We start from the raw sequence: 18,573 nt of genomic DNA on the forward strand, positions 1-18,573 counted from the left end.
AGCTGTTGAGCAGGACTCTTCAGTTTAAGCAGTGCAGGATCACAGCTGGTGCTATAGGAGCACCTCTAGAGATTGTGGCTTAGTTTTAGGCACCTGGGTCTTAGCGACAGAAACCACTCTACAGCAGATGTGGCAGCTGTTACAACGTGGTTCAAGTAAGCCCATCTATTATCAGTTCATTTTTAGAGGAGCGCTGGAGGCCAACTGATGTCATTAGTGTCAATCCCAAAGGTGCTCCCCTACTGGTGATGCTATCATCAGGAGGAGCCTGTAACACACACGTGCAGTTAGCAGCGTGTCCAGCAACGTGGCGCCTACCAACCTGGTGATTCAGCACCATGTGGACGCCGTGGGTCCGAATATCTGTAGAAAACTCCCCCAAGAACTCCAGGATATCCTCAATAGTGGCAGCATAGGGAAGGCCACGCAAGCGTATGCAGTCTCTGACGTTAGTGGGAGGCACGAACTGCTGAGGTAATACTGGAAGAATAGGAGGCGTTGGGAGAGGAATGAGAGGCGTGGAAGAGTACCTGTTCAGCACCTGTGCAAGACAGAAAGAGGTTACAAAAAGCTTCCTGACTTATTTTTCAATTCATGGGATTAGTGTTACATAATTTTCAGTCTGGGCAGCATTTAAAAAAAAAAAAAAAAAAGAAAGTGAGCTAGTTTCTGGGCTTCAACGAGAGCAGCAATGCTTAGAATTCAGACACTTTGCAGACAGTTTTTAAACTCTCCAAAATAAGTTGATTCTTTTTTTTCTCCAAGAAAAAAAATAAAATCATTTGAACCATAATGGAACTCTCAGAAGATCTAGAGCATGAAACCGGTATTTCTACAGCAGTTTTATTGTGAAAACATCCTCCTGTCTATATAGTCATGGGGCCATTTCTACTGAAAAAATTATCTCCTCTATGTGAGGTACTCACTCTCTAGGTAAGATACTCACTCTCTATGAACTGGAAACATGCTTCACTACCAAACAGCCTTGACGTGCAATAGCACATCAGGTAACATGGGTGGTGTCACTGAGCCACAGCATTAGAAATAAGGGAGTCATGCTGAGATTTGAGTAGTCTTAACAATAAAAACCCCACCCAGTCAAGAGCTTACCAGCTATTTAATCGCTTGCCTTTCACCATCTTTGAACAATATCAATATTCAATTACACAGGTGTCAGATGTTTTTGCTAAACAGAGAAGTTATGGGATAACTACAACAAGAGTAGCAAGTTACAGCTATGTTTTCTCACTTACTGTCACCCTTCAAATGAGGCATCAAAATCTCAAATTTGCGTGGGTCTACTGCTTTACACTACAGATACTGTTATTATCAATAACTCCTGCGTGCAAGAATATCAAAAGACAAAAAAAAATTAAGGACTCTGTTATACACACTTATGTATGCATATTTTGCATGTGTGTGTGTGATTGAGAACATCCATACACCATAAGATCCTACATGCAGAGGGAGCAAACCCTTACAGAAGTTTGGACAGTACTCTTTGCAGTAAAAGTTGTCACGAGTAAAAGGAAGAACTTTTTGTCGTGGCCAAGCAGTACTTGCTGGCACTACTTAATGCCAAAGCAGGACTAGAAGAAGCACATTTGCCACCTACCTGCTGAACTTCTGCTGCAGTGCTCCTGAAGAGTTCAATGTACCTTTTTCCCAGCAAGTCCTTATGCTTTTTCAGCGCGTTCTGCGCGTACTCCTCGCAAGCAAACAGCACAAAGGCATCCCCCGTTGGCCGGCTGTCAGGGTAGGTGACGAATAGGACTCCCTCCTTCCCTCCTGTTACAGGGCAGTGCTGGCCAAAGAACGTCAGCACTTCTTCCGTCGTCACGTTGAAAGGAAGGCCTCGCATCCTGACAATCACTTGGTTTTCTTTCGATAGGAACTGTGCAACCTCGTTGGAAGTGCCTTTAGCAAAAGAAGTAGAGAAGCACTCAAATTTAGGCAGCTACATAAAACCCCGAGAAACTTTGGCATAGCTAACTTCTCCTCCCTCTCCGAAGACCATTTTAAGAACATTTCTGAGCAGAATCCTCCTTCCTCCATGAGTACTGCCTCCACTACTGTTCACCTCACCCTTTTAACTTACACATTTGGCAGGCTTTGAAGTCACAATGTATGGCAATCAAGTTCCCAGACCATTATGCTTGGAAAGAAAGCTAGAAGGGCATGTTGAAGACAGTTCAGGAATTTCATCCTATCCTGAGAAAACTACCAAAGTCTGACAATTCTACTTCCAGCATCTTTAGAAGACCATTATGCTCATAGATATGAGCCTACACTACCCTTATCCAGATCTACTTGCTAACCAATTCTGCACCTTAGCACAGTCCTTTCACTTACAGCTAGCTTATTTTGCCAAGCTGATATACAAAACAAGTCTGGTAGTGTCAGACATACAATTTTCCAGCATTAGCAAGCAGTGTTTTTACTTTGAATGGTGCAACTATTACCAAATCTATCAGTTAGCCATCTATTCAACAACATAATAGCCTCTCCCACTCCAAAACCTTAACTTTAGACGTTCAGTTAGTCATCTACAACCCCCAGAACAAATTTATGTTAGGAAGCAAGAAGGATTTTAAGCCAGTATTGTAGGTACATAACAGCTTATTGGATCTTAACTCAAATTCTGTACGCTTGCAGTCATAAAGGGAGGGTGGTAGTCTGGGGGAAGATGAGTAGAACAAGTTTTGCAGTCTTTCAATTCAAGGTTTGGGAATAGTCCCCTTAAAATGGAGTATTTCATCTAAAATTTCCCCCTTAGTCAGAATCGAAGATTTCATTTGAAGAAAAATCAGTTCCATAAATCCCTTGTTATTTACGCTGTGATATCTGTTTGCTTTTATGTGCAAGTCTCCACAGCAACAGCAATAGTCCTGTTTTGCAGAAAACCAAAACCTGAGCAGTTTTTCCAATCAGTAACATTTAGGTCCCCTCGTTCAGGAAGATTACCTTCTGAACAAAACTCATAAGCGAGATCACCTTGTTTGATCAAATCCTTATTTAATAGGCTACTTGAAAAAAAGAGGTGGACAAAATTCATGGAACAGCTTGGACTGCCAGCAGAGTACCTAATTATCACCCATCCGTTACCTACTTGATCATGGAAAGAGAAATGAAAGACCACATCCAAGAGGAGCCGTTTACAACCCCAAGTTGCAGATAATGATGGAACAAACCCTCCCTTCTTATCCCCTCAAAATTACCTCCTGCAATTTTAAGGAAGTCTTCACCTGTTGCCTTGTATACCTAATGAAAGGGAAGAAAAGAGAACACATGACTGACATGCAGTTTGCGCTCCTGTTGAGAGGAGGCCCTCAAAGCCAGTGGCACACACCTCAATGTAGCGATTCCCCATATGATGCTTGTGTCTCTGCAGCGCTAGATCTCTGTGCTCTTCACTTACAAACCTCACGAGAGCCTCCCCATTCCTCCGGCCCTGGGCGTTGAGGCAGAGTGCAGCACCTCCCCTGAAAGATTCAAGTCAGAGAGAGGAAGAACTCCGTGACTGGAGCAGATGAAGCACTACAGAGGGAGAGAGAAGTTCTTGGCTACTAACTTGGCAATGTTTAAGCCTTTGAAGAACCTCGCTATGTCCTGGTCAGACGACTGCCAAGGTAGTCCTCTTGCTCGAATGACAGCATTGTCATCCACAAGCTCCATCTTGCTGCTGCAGGCACCAAAAGAAGAAATAATGCTCGTCATCCACACAAATGTGACAAGCCCCTGCCTGTGCTGGGCAAGGGGGAAGCACTGCCAGGGCTTCCTGAGACCCATGCCCAAAATCACAGCAAACAGCAAGCTCTGCTGAGCTGCCCCTTTCCCAGCTCCTCACCATGCTTGCCCCTTGAGCTCCTCTCCTTGAGCACATTCCCACTTCACTCCCCCCTCCTGACACACCGATGTTTTGTGCTTCCCCGTTGCATGAACAGGGTTGGTGCAGTACAATGAAACACTTGCTCTTATTTTGGGTAAGTAGAGCTTGAAGCAGAGCCGTGCTTGTAGTGTGCCAGCATGCAAGAGCCACTCACAAGCTAAGACCAGATTTGTTTCAGATTTTACTTCACCCAAGGAGTTCAGCCTGAACGTTTCATGTCGAGGCCATCGCTGTGCTGCTGGAGACTTAGTATAGCTCCAGGCGACGTCAACTGCTTAGCATGGGAATAGCTCAGCCACAGAGAGCCAGATTTAATTGGTCATTACCACAGTCCCTTTTGTTCTCTTGCATGTTAAAAACGCCATGTAGAACAAAACACTGACAACAGCTACCCACGGCTGCTTTTAGGGCTATTGGAAGGCCAGGTTGTTGCACAGAGAGCATGGGATTGATTAAGCAGCTGTCTCCCCTCCTACAAGGGTTGTGCTTGTGCCCTGCCGTAGGAGGGTCATGGCTTTGGTTGTGTTTTTAGTTCTCAGGTGGCCTTTCCTATAGAAATCTGTCCAGAACTGCTCCTCACAATCCCGTACTTTAATACTTTGCCTTAATAAAATAAGCAATTGGTGCATGTGCAAATAAAAGAGTGTTATCTTCTCTGATGACATACCCCTATTGTTGAAACGAAACCCATCAGCTTCCACTTTTTATCACAAATAAGATGGGAATCTTTTACCTCATCACAACATTTCATTATTGAAATGGGAAAAAAAATCTTAGAACAATGCTAAAACAAATAGCTGCCTGAACTAATCTCACTGGATACTTTCTGCCAATGCTGTTGCTTCTTTTTTTTCTTGCCTCTTTTCGCTCAGAATCATCTCTTGCCAATATCATCTACCATTATGAGAGTTCATTAATCTGGAGGAGGGAAGTCAGTACTTGGGACTAAGTAAAGTGAAGAAAAATTTGTATTTATACATGGAAAAGCAAGATTATGTTTTAAAAAGTCATCAAGCACAGATGAAGCTTTATGTTTAAAACATGTTTGGGAAGAAGACAATCATCATAGCTCAAGCAATTTACTGGTAGCAGTCTTTTGTTTGGCACCGTATCTTTATGGAAATGCATCTTCCCTACGCAAGAAAAAAAATCATCATGATGTATAGTCACTAACTGGGAAGCAAATTGCAGGAAAAGCTTAAGAGTTGATACTAAAAGGGTTACTTCTGCAAAAATGCAGAAGTTCTTTGTTCACAGGAGAGCCCACTCAACACCCATTATATACACTTATTAGGAGAATCCAGAACCAACAGCACCTAGCAGGCTACAGCTTCCTTGCTAGGCTTCAGTCCTGCATCTGATGCAGTTTTCTACCCCCCCCCCCCCCTTTCCCAACTTAAAACATCTAATTTACTTCCACAGCAGTGGCAAGATAAAATAAAAATACTGACAACATCGATATGCAGATAAGGAATGCAGAGAAGTACTTTTTCAAGCAGTGCCTTTAGAAAGAAAAAGAGCAAGATGATACATACCAAGGCCCACTTTCAAATTTGTAGTTCACTCTTTCCGGATCTGAGAACTTGTGATCTAGGAAACACGGTACAAGTTATTTCCTTTTTCCTCAGCATACAAAAAGAACAAACAAGCAACACAGAAGACTAGTTCATCACAGTCACTTACTGTATGGTTCAGATATTAGTGTTAAAATAATCTTCCCCATATCTTCAACTTGAGAGGCTCCATAGGGAAGCGCTGAACTGTTCTTGTCAAGATTTAAATCTTTATGCTGGAGTTAAGTCAATCATCAGAGGATAGGTTTCTAATTGGTCTCCTACAAGAGCAACAAGCTTTCATGTTATCCTTTGTGGTAAGGCGCTTCTCAGGGGAAGATTTAATCCATTTTCCTGCCGAGATGCATCAGCTGCTCCGGGTTAGCTGCTGCCTTAGCCTCTAACTACTGCCACCTGCGGGAGTGTGAGGTCACTCCAGAAAGTGTCTGGGGACACGAGACCCCATCATAAGGGCATACATATTTAATTCAGATATACAAAATGCATGAGCATAAGACAGATCCAATCCTGCATGCAGAAGAGACTGGTGTCCTGTCCTCTTTAATTAAGATCTTTAAGCTCTAGATCTGGGGAAGGAGGAGAAGCAAACCATCAGCTACAAACTCTAAAAATAAGAGGACTTGCCACACGTTTTCTAAACAGGTAAATCCCAAAGTAGAGTAGCTATTTTACCACTTTGCTAAAATTCACAAGCAGCACCTGGTCTAAACCTTGCCTGTTAGAAGGTACAGCCTGGGCTTTGTGCTCTCCTGCAGCATTAGGAGAATCAGGTTTAGAGTTCATTACTGAAAATCCAAGAGACAAAGCAGAGTCCCACAGCTCACATATTTTCTGATCTGAAGGGTGTTGGAAGATGATAGCAAGGAAAAGCTCTCCTGTCAACAGAGAGCAGAAAATGTTGTCTTAGCCTGTAGACTGACCAGATACAAATCTGTGCTTGAGGGAGACTGATTTAAGTTACAGGTATCATTTTTTCACAATTTTTTTTAAAGTTCACTAAGGTATCTCCCTCCCCCCCCATTTTCCTCTTGTATTTGTCCCTCCCTGTAGCATCAAACTACAGAACAGTGAGATTCCTTTCAACTCCGCTCCATTTATAACGCCAATTTGTATTGGCTTTTCCAAGGGTCTTTTCCATCCTCATCTCCTTCTTTGAAGAATGTTTAAGAAACAAACAAAACAAGTCAGCCCCAACGCAGTTTGAAGCAGGACTTATTTTGTTCTCGTGCCTTATCACTGCACAACAAGATATCAGAGCAAAAAATGTATGTGTTTCCTAAACAGTGAGACCTATCTCGGCACGGCTATGCAGCAATGCAAGGCATTCAAAACAGACAAACGCACCAGTTACTCACCCACATTTCCACACAAGTACGCGAGATGCATTTCAAATGCTCAGAGTTCTGCACTTTGGTCTGACGAACAACTTTTGAGCATCTCGGGGGTGAGGATAGAAGTGTCATCGTCTTCCCGTGACTTGTGGGATGACTGCAAATCATTCTAACAAAACTGTTTTATTTATTTTTTAAAAATCTCAGGACAAGCCATCAATTAATGCTCAGAACACTTAAAAATATAATTTCAACTGAACCAAACTCTTCTTCCATAGCAGGGAAAGGAAAGATGCAGCACTAAAATGCTGAGACCGATTTGATTTTGAGACTTCGCTGGTTTTAAGCGTGCACTGAGTATGGAAAGTAAGAGGTTTGTGCTTAATCAGCTTCAGATGTTCTTGTAAGAAGTGACTTATATTTAAAAAAAACAAACACAAGTAAACTAGTGATCTGCCAACTCCTCCACTGAATATTGTCTGCTAGCCATTGCCATCACCTTCCCTTCCCAGCATCTTTGGAGTAAACTAGTAAAAACACTAAATGGCTTTCTTAAAACCAATATAAAAATCCTAAACGAGCCACATGAAACAACCCCACAACATGGTGTAAGAGACTACCACCAGTAATTATGGCAACAAGGAACGTTTTCATTGCACTCTCTCTTCCTAAGCCAAACACCCAAGCTTGTCTCTCCCCCACAACTGCCTGGGAAAAGCTGGTGTGTGTGTGGGGAGTGCTGAAGTGAAAAATAATCCACAAGCAGGCTGCCTTCATCCCTCTCATGGCATCTAATCAGCAGCACGCAGATGTTTCTGGGCACCTCACGTGTCAAAACAGAGGAGGGCTTCTCCTCCTTCGCCTGACACCAGCCCCCTGCAGTTCCTGGTGCTTGTGCAGAGCCTCTGCCACCTGCCTGGGGAAGGAGAAGCTGCTGAAAATGCAGGAATTAGAAATCTGGAGAGGAAGAGGAATCAGGCAGCAGTTTCGACAGCCACTGGGACAAGGGACAGGCGTACGTGTGCACACATGCAACAGCTTGGCTGTGAGGGCAGGCTGTCACAACGAGGAGACACTTCAATACTTCCCGTTTGCAGAGCCAAGGATTCCTACCAGCGATCAGCTGCAGGAGGTGGGAACGCAGCAGGGTGAAAGGGGAGGACGCCGAAGCGAGGCCATCACACAAGGAAAACAAAACAAATTCCCCCTCTCTGTTTGTATTCTCCTCGGAAAACCTCTCACTGAAAATATTGAGGAGGTAGTTCCTAAAAATGCCCCAGTGCCTACAGAAATCGCTGCCGGGTGTTGAGAAGCAGGGAGATGGTTGTGCAAAAAACCTTCCAGAGTGATACAAACACAGTGGGAGGGGAGGGAGAAATTCATCAACATCAGTAGGAGTGAGAGGGGAGAGATTGCTCACACCTCTGCCTCTGATTAGCTGCAAGCAAGGCTTTTAGGCAACACGGGAGAATAAAACTGATTGCTTTCTGCACATGTGGAGGAGCACATTTATAACAGCCTCAACTAAGTGGAAATTTTAATAAATGTGTCTGTCCACAGGCAGATGGACCTCTGATCTGGGGCACTGGAAAGAAAGGATGCTTAAAAAATTAGTGGAATAGCCTTTAAAAGAGAATCACCACTTGTCCCATGAAGGTATACGAGACCACACACGTGCATGCACTGATATTTAAAGCTTGTCCATCCTAGGCAATTAGCAAAAAGAGTTGAATTCAGTGGATGAATCTAAGCTCACATTTAAAGCATTAGAAAAATGGACTTGGCTGTATAAACCTTCTACAGGCAATACCAGGTACCCACAATCCAAGTGAAGCGAAGGGCAAAAAGATGCACTCAAAAACCAAGACAGGACAGGGAACAAGGCTTTTCGGCTTGTGCTACCACCCCTCTGTAACACTCAGCACGCTGAGGGGTGGCACATCCTATGTCAGGCTCATCTGCATAGCGTGGGAGACATTTTAAACCCTGATTCTGTTGCAGCTTCACCTCCAAGTGTCCTCCAAGCCTTCTTCCCCCACGCTGTCTCTCCCAGGGTCTCACTTCCTTTCTTAACCATGGCAAAAGAAAAACTAATGCTCACTTAGCAGTGGTGACATGAGCATGTTACAGTTATATTCTGCACCGATGCTTTTCCCCCTTTATTCTGATCGCAATCTTCTGCTTGAAGAGACTTAAATCTCTTTAAATACTATTTTGATTAAAGTAATCTGATATTACCTGGTTCCTGGGTGCTCCCACAGGATATACAAATAGCAATGCACAAGATTTGTCAGGTAATACCCATTAATGGGCTTTTCATAGCCAGGGCTAAGTCCTGCTGGGTTTAGCTGTGCTCTGCACGGCGGTTTTCAAAACATCCAGGTCAAAAAAACAAGTTTCAGTATTGGAGAACCCAGATCTTATCCAGAGCATGAGGCAGACTGCTCTGGAGCCCTGCTGTGCTTCTCCTGACAACACCCTGCTAGCGAGGAGCTATCCTCACAGCCCCAGCTCAGAAGCAAGTGGAGCAAACCAGAGACGGGAGGAAGCAATAGTTATTTGCCATTTAATGACTTCTGCACGCCCAATCTTGAGGCAAAGGATGAGTCTTCTGCAGACCGAGTTATGAACAGTCATGCAAGCTTTGTTCACTCCACCCTGGAGGCACTCACAGCAGTGAAAACTGGCTCAGCCAGCTTTGCAAATCAAGAAGTGCAGCGAGTATGGGAGGTACAGAAGGTGCAAGAACAGCCCTGCTTCTTTTGTGTCCTTACACAGGCTTCGAGAGATTTCAACAGCACCAAGTCCTTTCCTTTGCCAGAACACGATCGTTTCTCCCAGCTTTTTTTGTTACTCAAAATTTCTCATAATCGTCCTGCTTCAGTCAGCGTTGTGTAAGAGGAGCAGAAGACAGCCTGCCACAAGGCTGCCTCCTGCACCAAAAACATGCTGGAGACCTTAAATTAGGAGGCAGTGGCAGACACAGCAGTTAAACTCATCTCAATTCTTCCTCAGCCTCCCAAATGCGATTGCATTTTAAAGACTGCCTTACCTTGCATTAAATAAATCAGTGGCCTTTTGGACAAGGAATTCACACTTTCTTTGGGGGCAGGGGACACAATGTAAAGTTTTCACCTGAACTCTTAGATTTTTAATGGTTTCATTTCTATACACAATTTCGAGTAGTTTGCTGAAGGATTAAGTCCCCAAAATTCTTTTTAAAGGAAAAAAAAGTCAGCAGGTTATTCAGTTTAATGTCCCTGTGTTCCTTTTCACCATCATGCAAAGAAGGCAAGCACTAAGTATACATCCAAGCACCAACTACCCAGCGTTTGACACCCCGGAATATGCCTCCTGAATGACTGCAGCAGGAAATTATTCCCTCTGATTGCTGGGAACCAGAGAGCACATTCTCCACCAGCCTGTAATTTGTTGTTTAATCAGACACTACCAACCAAAATAAAAGCATTTGAAAGCTTGCTAACAACTGAAGTGACTGCAGACCAAGGGCCAGCTTTCCCACAGCTCTCTCACACCACACACGTTTCCTCCCATTGATCCCAGCCGTCTCCTGGCTGGGTCAGGGATCCAGGCACATGAAGCGACTTGCCCAAACTCATTCTTCTGCTCCCACCAATTTGTGAATGCAGATCTACACCTCTGCTTTGTGCTCAACCCCCAAACCAAACGCTAACAAACCTGGTCGCTTCCTGCAAGAGTAATGAGAGATTGGGCAGGCTCTGGCACTATCTTGCAGCTTCCTTTCAGCTTCATCCACCAGCTTTTATTTTCTTCATCCATCCATCTCCCTTTCTCCATCCACCCTCCCCATCCCCACCTCAGATACGACACTTTTCTCTCAGCCTCCTCTTTGCTACCTAACTGTCTTCGAAAGAAGGCAGCTGCCTCACTTGAGGGGGAAAAACCACTAGGCACAAAGCTGCTTGGGCTAATCCTCAGACTTAATCACCTGCTCCAACCAAAACTTTTATCGCAAGCATTACACGCACGTACAGACTCTCCAGGTGCAATTAAGTTAATCTCCCTGGTGTCAGGCTGTGTGTAAATCAGTACATCTCAGCAAGGTGAGGGGAAAAGAAAAATTAGCATATTGGGCAATAAGAGGAAAACAAGTATTTTACTTCTTTGGCTCTGCACCCTTCTTTTCCCAAGCCCCTGCGAGGGCTCCCAAACAGTGTGGGGTACGGACAATTAATTCCAGCCATGTTTCATAAACACAGCAAGTTTACAAATAATGCATCAGCAGTTACAAAACAAGACAAACCTCAAAGATAAAAACAGAATCAATTCATACACACACCCAAAGAGAAGCAGATCGGATCTAGAATTCACACTCAAACTAAGATCACTCAGCCCAGCCAAACCTTTAGGACCTTGGAGGAAAAACTACCTGCAGTTGGCAACCAAGACCCAGGTGGTGCTGGCCGTGGGGTCTGCTCCCCTCTCCCGGCACGTAGGGAGTGCACAATCAATCAGTCATCGTACCTTAACTGCCCAGTGACCCTTCAGCTGTCTGTGGTCATACAACCGTTTCCACAGCAGCAGGATGTACACCAGGCACTCACATGGAGAGAAAGTAAAGGCATCTCTCTGAAACAGCTGAAGTAGCTCACTGCCTTTAACTTCTCCAGCTCATGTTTTCCGTCAGAGCATCCCCAAGCAATGTATTAGGCTTTTAACACTTTTAGAAGCCCCCATCATCTGGTTTCTAGACTATGCAAACACTTATGTAGAAAAAGCAAAATAAAAGTCCACACTCTTCCACTTAAATATACCACTTTGCTTCAGAGTAGGGGGAAAAAAGGTGATTTCTGCCCCTTTGCTAGAAGACATGCATCTTAATTGGCAGATGACGAAGCAGAGCAGACAGCCTCCAGCATTCAACCTTTAATTAAGCACACGCACAAAAAATAAAGCCACAAACTAACAGAACACACTTACATCAATATTTTATGCCCCTCTCACTACAGATACAAAACCCTGGTGATGCTGGTCCTACAGAGAAAGGCTACTGTAATTCAGATGTCACATAATTTTGAGTCTGAAAAATGCCAGTTCTTAATGGCAATCACTCTACAGATGCAAGAAGCTAGTCAAAGAAGTTATTAATAGCAACTTATAATTCTCAAGATCCTTTATCTCTTCTTCCTCTCTCTCAGGCTGGATACCACGTGCACCAGCAGCATCCCTGCCTTTGAATTAAAGGCTAACTACCCCTTCACATCAAGAGGAACCACTCCCCCTCCTAACAATGAAGATGAAGTGGTCTCCCAACATTTACTCTTACCTAAAAAACCTAAAGATTTAATTAACCAATGCAGCGAGCAAGCTCGCAACTTTAAACTCAGGATTCACACCAGCGACTTGAAAAAATATGTCACATTTAGCTGTGAAGTTTAAAGGACAACTATAAAAGTAGTAAGGAATGCATACAGAAATCAAGATGAAACAGAATTTCCCCCCATGGCACCACGCACTATCGTATGTTTTTATCTTTGTGAGAAAGCTCTGTGCAGCGCCGAGTCACTTGTTGAAGTTATATCACCTTTGAACACGTGTTGCAAGCATTACTCACACATCTTTGTCCCAAAAATCCAGCCGAAGCCGTAACAGTAGCAGGCACAGTCTTTGTCAAAAGGATACATTCTGTCATGGCCGCAACATCCAGCTTGCCAATATCGGGTGAGCCAGGGCAACACTTCTTGAACTCTTTCCGCAAGTCAAAAAAGGAGTAGAAGCATTCAGGCAGTAAGATATTCTGTAAAAGGACAAGGTACCAACTGTCAGCTGGGGCAAGCATCTTCTACTTCGTCTTTACATACTAAACTTTCCAACTATTTCCTTACAGTGGCTAGAGGGGGGAATAAAAAGACAACAAAATACCAAACCAAAATATTTCTGCTGCAGAGCAGCTCATATAGCTCCTCATAGTCATCCAAATATGTTTATCAACTTGTTTTTTTGCTTAAGCAGCTTTCTCTCTGTGATTTAAGAAAGAAAAATGTGCTTTCTCACTGCCAGAGAAGAGTTTGCTGTCATTACCAGTGCCTCAAATCCAATATACACGTAGGAGAGCAAATGCATGCTATTGCAACATTTATCATCAATTCCTGGTTCCAGCTTTTACTGCGAAAAGCCAGAGGGCACTCGGTTCGGTTTATAGAGCCAAGCAGATTTTGCAAGACTAGCAGAAGATGTCTTGGTTTGCAGACAAGGCTGAGTTTTCAGAGAGCAGTCACACTTCAAATATTTATTCCCATAAAAAAATAAAATAAACGGAGCAGATGAAGGTTTGATGTGGTGTAGAGGTTATCAGTCTATGCTTGGTAACTGCTTTAATTACGGCGCATGAAGCCAGGAGCAAGCCCATTGACAGTGTCAATAAAACCCTTTTTGCCCCACAAGGACATCTTTCACATGCTTTATTCCCTTCATTTGTTTCAGGATGAGGAAGAGAAGAAGCAGGGAAGTTATTTCAACAAACACAACCCCCCCTCTCCTCCAGACTTCCTCGCAGCCTCGGTGCTTGTGTTCTACTTGGCTGCCTGCAGTGCCTCTAAATCACAGAAAGCCCTTGCTTAACTTTATGTCTAGAACAACTAGTTAGCATCTTGGCATTGTAACAGAACGGCAGCATATGTGGATGTACGCTTAAAAAGCCAGAAGAAAGAAGTTTAGGCTCCGTAACAAGTTCTGCTTTGAAAACAGCAGAGCTTATCTTAGCATACAGACAGGTGCATTAGGCAAACAACATCCTTTAAAGACAAACTTATGAAAATGCAGGCGTGCTCGCCAAGATTGCCTGCTCTCGTTTTAGCACGGCTATTTTTCTGCTTCCATGAGAAGAGACTGAGTTCTGTACTTCACCGAGTTTCCCTTGAAGCAGTTGATATCACTTTGTTGTCTGAATACCACGAGCTGCTAGGCTGGTTGAGACTGGGCGTCTTAAAATAAACACCGGCAGAAATCACAAGGCTATTGAACAGATCTGGATTTCCGCAGTACACGTGCCACCAGCCTCAGCATTCGGTATCCACCAGAAAACTACTACAAGTCTCATAAGCATCTGATTTACTTGATCTATAGGCAGCACTGAGCAAGTTTCAAATGAAGAATTTGAAACAAAACAGCAACAGAAGATTTTGATGAGTCCTGTCACTGTGACTGAATATATATAGAGGAAAAAAGGACCCCAATCACTTGCACGAAATTAACTTAAATAAGAATATTTGTAGGGGTACTCCCTTCTTTTACCTACATCATTTAGCTGCATGGAAAACAAACAAACAAACAAACAACTGTATAAAAACACAAGCCCATTCTAAGTGACAAAGTTTGTTGTTACACATACACAGGTCTGGTCACTATGAATCATGCTCGTGGCTTCTCTGCTCAAGCTTTAAAAGTGTCAATCAATACTTATGGCACCAACGGGTATTAGGAAACAAACACCCAATATCAGTTTTGTAAGAGCACAGACTTGCAGCATTGCCCCTTCCAAGGCCAAGCAGCAAAATGCTAGGCGCAGAGATCAGTAGCCGGTGGGGATAGCAGAACAGCTCTGCTACTGAGCCATGCATGTTCACAGCAAACCACAAGACCAGATTTTATTGAGGCAGTGAATTCAGGCCTGAAGACGCAGCACAGTGCTGCAACCCTATCACTAATGAAAATTAGGCAGGAGCTCGTAACACTGTTGGCAATTTGGCAACTCTGAAGTTATGGAAAACTCTAGACTAGGGGACTCGTCATCACTCAGTCTGCCTCATGCCACTGCTCGGCTCCTTACAAACACAAGCACCGCCCTCGCAGAGTCAACTGAACGCATGGAGACTGAAAGCTGCTAAAGGTGAACGTAAAAATTTCAACAGGCAGTCAGCCACCTTAATCACGAACTATTTGGCAACATTCCCAAAGTTCCGTTTTTTAAGCCCATTGTGGCTCGCGCAGCAGTACGAGTGTCAGATTTAGAGCAACCTCTCAGCGCATTGCTCCTTTCTCAAACACTCAATTCACAGTTATTCTTCTGATTTCACTTCTAAAAGCCTCTCTCAGGGCAGTGCACGCATTAGACATTGCTCATGCCATCCACGTGGGCAGGCTCGTAGTCTGACAAGTATATTGACTGATGAGCAATGATTGAATCACAGAGGTGTGGAGGTCTCCTCGTACTATGCATTTTAAAGAGAAGTCGATCAGTTTCGCAAGAAAAACATACAGAGCACACCAAGAGTTGGACTTCAGTCAACTGCTACGTACCTTTTTGGAAGCTTCAGGATGCAGAACCTGCCTAATGTGCAGCTGCCCATCAGTACAGAAACAGAAGGAAGTACCCACACCAATGTTCAGCTCATTGCTCACGGACTGATTAAACTGAAAGCAGGAACAACAAAAGGCACGCATGTGAGAGATCAGAGCGGCTGCAGAAGGAAGTGTCATCAATCGACAGTATTAAACCTGGTCAGCAGGATCACAGGGCTGGAACTCCTTTTTGAGAAAGCCTCTTGTATATTTGTTTCTTACTAGCTAAGCACATGATTACTCCCATGATAATTAACTTCATAGGGAAATTGCCCCTTTTCCCTTTCCACCACGATGTGGCCACACACTCAGCCCACACCACAAAAATAATTCTTTTTTCACTTGCAAGAGCTCTGCAAGGAGACATAAAGCTGTTTGCAGAGAGCTGGGTGAGCACCTGGGCAGAAAAACCTCACAGACAGGGCATGTTGGATAGGAGAAAGACTTCCAGCCCTGCCCTTAATGAGAGCCACACACACCTGCCTGTTTATTTTGAGGCTTCGATACAGTCTCCTTCTTTCCAGGACAGATAAGTCACCATAAACCCAGCTTTTTTGAGGGGCACCTCCACTTGGCTTCCCTCCTACACTAAGGAAGACCCAGCCACAGCTGCAACTCAGAGCCCAGCAGGAGATGAGAGCTGGGCAATGCCCAACCTTCATCCTCCTCTCAGGGTTCAACCCCACCTCCCGAGGTGAAAGAGCACGAGGCAAGAGAGAAAACCCCACAAAGGCCAACAGGGTCCAGGCTGCCAGGCCCACGTGTGGCTATAGTGCCCGGTGCCGGGCTCTGCTATCCCAAAAGTGAGTGGGGAAGGAGGGTAAACAGATGCTAAGGTGGCTTCCACCTCCCACCACTGAGGGACTGCGGCTGGTTACGGGCTGTCACCTGTCTCAACGCCTGCTCCAGCGGTGGAGCCAGCGCCAGGCTCTCCACGTCCACCTTGGTGACCTCCTGGCACTCGGCAGTCAGCTCCGGGTGGTCGGGCCTGACCAGCACGTCGTGAGGGCACCCCAGCTCCAAGGAAAGCAGAGGAGGAGCGAGTCAGCACCCGGTTTTGAGCTCCCCAACCTGCAACCCCACAGCCCTGCCCTCCACCACCACCACCTGCTCCAGCCTGGGGCACCCCCAGCCAGCCCAGCTCCTGGGGCACCCAGCCCAGCAGGGGCAAGGGGAGCAGCAGAAGCAGCTGGGGATGCTCCCACCTCCTCCTCTTCCTCCTCCTTTGGGGGGAAAAATACCTCCTTCGTCCTCAGGTCGACCACTTTCCACAGGAGCTGGAGCAGCTCCCGCTCATCCGAGCCCAGCCTGGCCCCGTTGGTGCCCGCCGTGGTCACAAAGAGGATCACCAGGTAGTCGGGAGACGCCGTCATGGTGCCGCCAGGCAAGTGGAAAAGGGGGAAAAAAGGAGGAAAAAAAAAAAAAAAAAAAAAGGAAGGAAGGAAGGGGGGAAGAGAAGAGCCCAGAAACTTTCCCTCTTCGGGTCTCTCCCAAGCCGGCAGAGCCCCCACCTGCAGCCGCGGCGCAGGGGGCAACCCCTTCCCTTCCCTTCCTTCCCTCCCCCCTTCAGCTGATCCCGCTCGGATCTGTAGGATTGGTGTCGTTTCCTTCCCGAGGGGGAGGCAGAGGGCTGCCTGCACCCCTGGGAAGCTGGCAAATGGCTGCGGGCGAGTTTGGGGCCGCGGCGCTCGCTGCCCGCCCCCCACGTGGCGCAGGTACGGGGAGCGCTCACCTGGCGCCGCCTCAGCCCCGCCCGCCATGGGCGCTGCCACGTCCCGAGGCGGGCGGCGCCGCTCAGGGCCTCGCTTCTCCTCAGGGAGTGTGGGGGAGCCCTCAGGAGCGACCCCTCTGCTGCCCAAAATGCAGCCCCGAGTTTGCCATGGGGGGGGATCGGCCCGCCCTCGGGGTGCTGCCCGCCCGCCGGGCTGCGCCTCGCTGTGGGGGCGGTGGGGCTGCTGGTTCCTGGTGGGACCCCACAACCGCACGATCCTACAACCACACAACCCCATAGCCGAGCCGGGACCCCACTCTGGCACCACATACAGCCGGGAGCAGCTCCTCAGGGGAGCCCCGAGCAGGTTCGCCACAGCTGTGCAGCCTTCCCTCACGCAGCTTTCCCTCACACATACAGGGGCAGAGGTGGTTTTGCTCCTTGTGAGGTGGTTTTGCTCCTTGTGACAACCTCCTCTTTCTTTCTTCCTTACTATTTTTTTTTTTTGTTTTACCGTGAAATTTCTGTTTTAAACACGTGTTGATCAGAAAGCCCTTTTCCATTATGACAAGATCCCTGAATGTAGGGTAAAGAAGCAACGCTAACTTTCCCCAGTGAAATCCCCCAGTAACACTAACTTTCAAACCCCATACTTCTTTAACACCCTACTTGTGTGTTTCCCGCTTCGCTGTGGTGCCCCTTCCCAAAATATTTATCAAGATGATAGCACACATCATACTTCATGGCTGCTCCTGCTGTGGTGCAGGTCCGCAGCCCGCACCGTCTCCTGCTACCCCATGCACATTTGTTGCTTTGGCAGCAGGGCTCAGGACACATTTCGGAAGCACTCTGGGGTTTGGGATCCTGGTAGCCCCCAAATGTTCAAGCACAGCTGGGTGGCCTGATCCTGATGCACTTCGTTGGGCTGTGGGGTGTGCTCCTTGCAGGGACTGTCACTAGGGCCATGCTCCATGGTTTATGGGCTCCACTAAACAACCTCCTTGTGGTGGAAAGCTGGCTAGAGTCATTTTTGACCTTTTTGGTGTAAGATTTGGATAATGGCAGTCACTGGAACAAATTCCTGTGTTTAAAGGAGGTGGCAGAAATGTGCCATGCTAAGCTGGTATCGGGGACGTGAGGTGAGCATGTCAGAGTCCCCCATTTTCTCTGTGGATTTGTCTTCCAGCTTTCCATCCAGAAAGCTCAGACTCCTTGCCTTACTGCTACAGCAGGCTACCACTGCGTACAGTAACCTTTTTATAGGTTAAGCTTTACCCTAGAAGTATTTTTAGTTCCCATTATGTCTCTGGGTTCTTGATTAATCAGTATTTTATTTATTTGTTAATTTTTGAAGCCACTTACCACTAATTGCTCCTGTAGTGGCATTACCCTTTCTTTTTCCTTTTTCTTGGGTAACACATTCCCTAAAATGCCTGTTTCCCAGCCACGGTTCCCATTCCACCCTGCCTCTTTTATGCCTTCAGTATCCGGTCTGACAGCATGCACCAGTCGGTCGGGTTCCCATGTTTTGCTGCCCGGGCTCCTGGCATTTTGGTTGCTTCTCCCTTGCTGTGCGTTATCCCCAGGCCTGGTTAAGCATAGCCCGTGCGTGAAGTGTCATCCTCCAGATGACATCAGTGTTATTACCTACAGGAATGTACTAGGATGCTTTGGGGCACGACGACCTCCTAAGGTTCCTCCCAGCACCTTGCTGCTGTATTTCTCTCCTCTCGTACGCCTTCTGTT

General features: G+C 45.9%; 1 protein-coding gene across 2 annotated transcripts in view; it reads right to left on the reverse strand.

Annotated features, from left to right (window-relative positions):
* ESRP1 (epithelial splicing regulatory protein 1) overlaps positions 1-17,074 on the reverse strand; it is a 28,178-nt gene extending 11,104 nt beyond the window's left edge. Inside the window, exons 1-11 of one of the 2 annotated variants that reach the window (XM_005030106.6) lie at positions 16,358-17,074; positions 16,005-16,133; positions 15,075-15,188; positions 12,459-12,573; positions 5,573-5,671; positions 5,425-5,479; positions 3,572-3,682; positions 3,350-3,482; positions 3,219-3,261; positions 1,616-1,917; positions 323-541 (exon numbers count right to left, since the gene is read on the reverse strand). In XM_005030106.6, the coding sequence (XP_005030163.4) occupies positions 323-541; positions 1,616-1,917; positions 3,219-3,261; positions 3,350-3,482; positions 3,572-3,682; positions 5,425-5,479; positions 5,573-5,671; positions 12,459-12,573; positions 15,075-15,188; positions 16,005-16,133; positions 16,358-16,876 (1,839 nt within the window). In that variant the 5' untranslated portion in view covers positions 16,877-17,074. The remainder of the gene's footprint in view (positions 1-322; positions 542-1,615; positions 1,918-3,218; positions 3,262-3,349; positions 3,483-3,571; positions 3,683-5,424; positions 5,480-5,572; positions 5,672-12,458; positions 12,574-15,074; positions 15,189-16,004; positions 16,134-16,357) is intronic. The other variant, XM_005030105.6, reaches the window with a different exon arrangement.
* Between the last annotated feature and the right edge of the window lie 1,499 nt (positions 17,075-18,573).

This window comes from Anas platyrhynchos, chromosome 2 (assembly GCF_047663525.1).
Source record: "Anas platyrhynchos isolate ZD024472 breed Pekin duck chromosome 2, IASCAAS_PekinDuck_T2T, whole genome shotgun sequence".
Classification (NCBI taxonomy): Eukaryota; Metazoa; Chordata; class Aves; order Anseriformes; family Anatidae; genus Anas; species Anas platyrhynchos.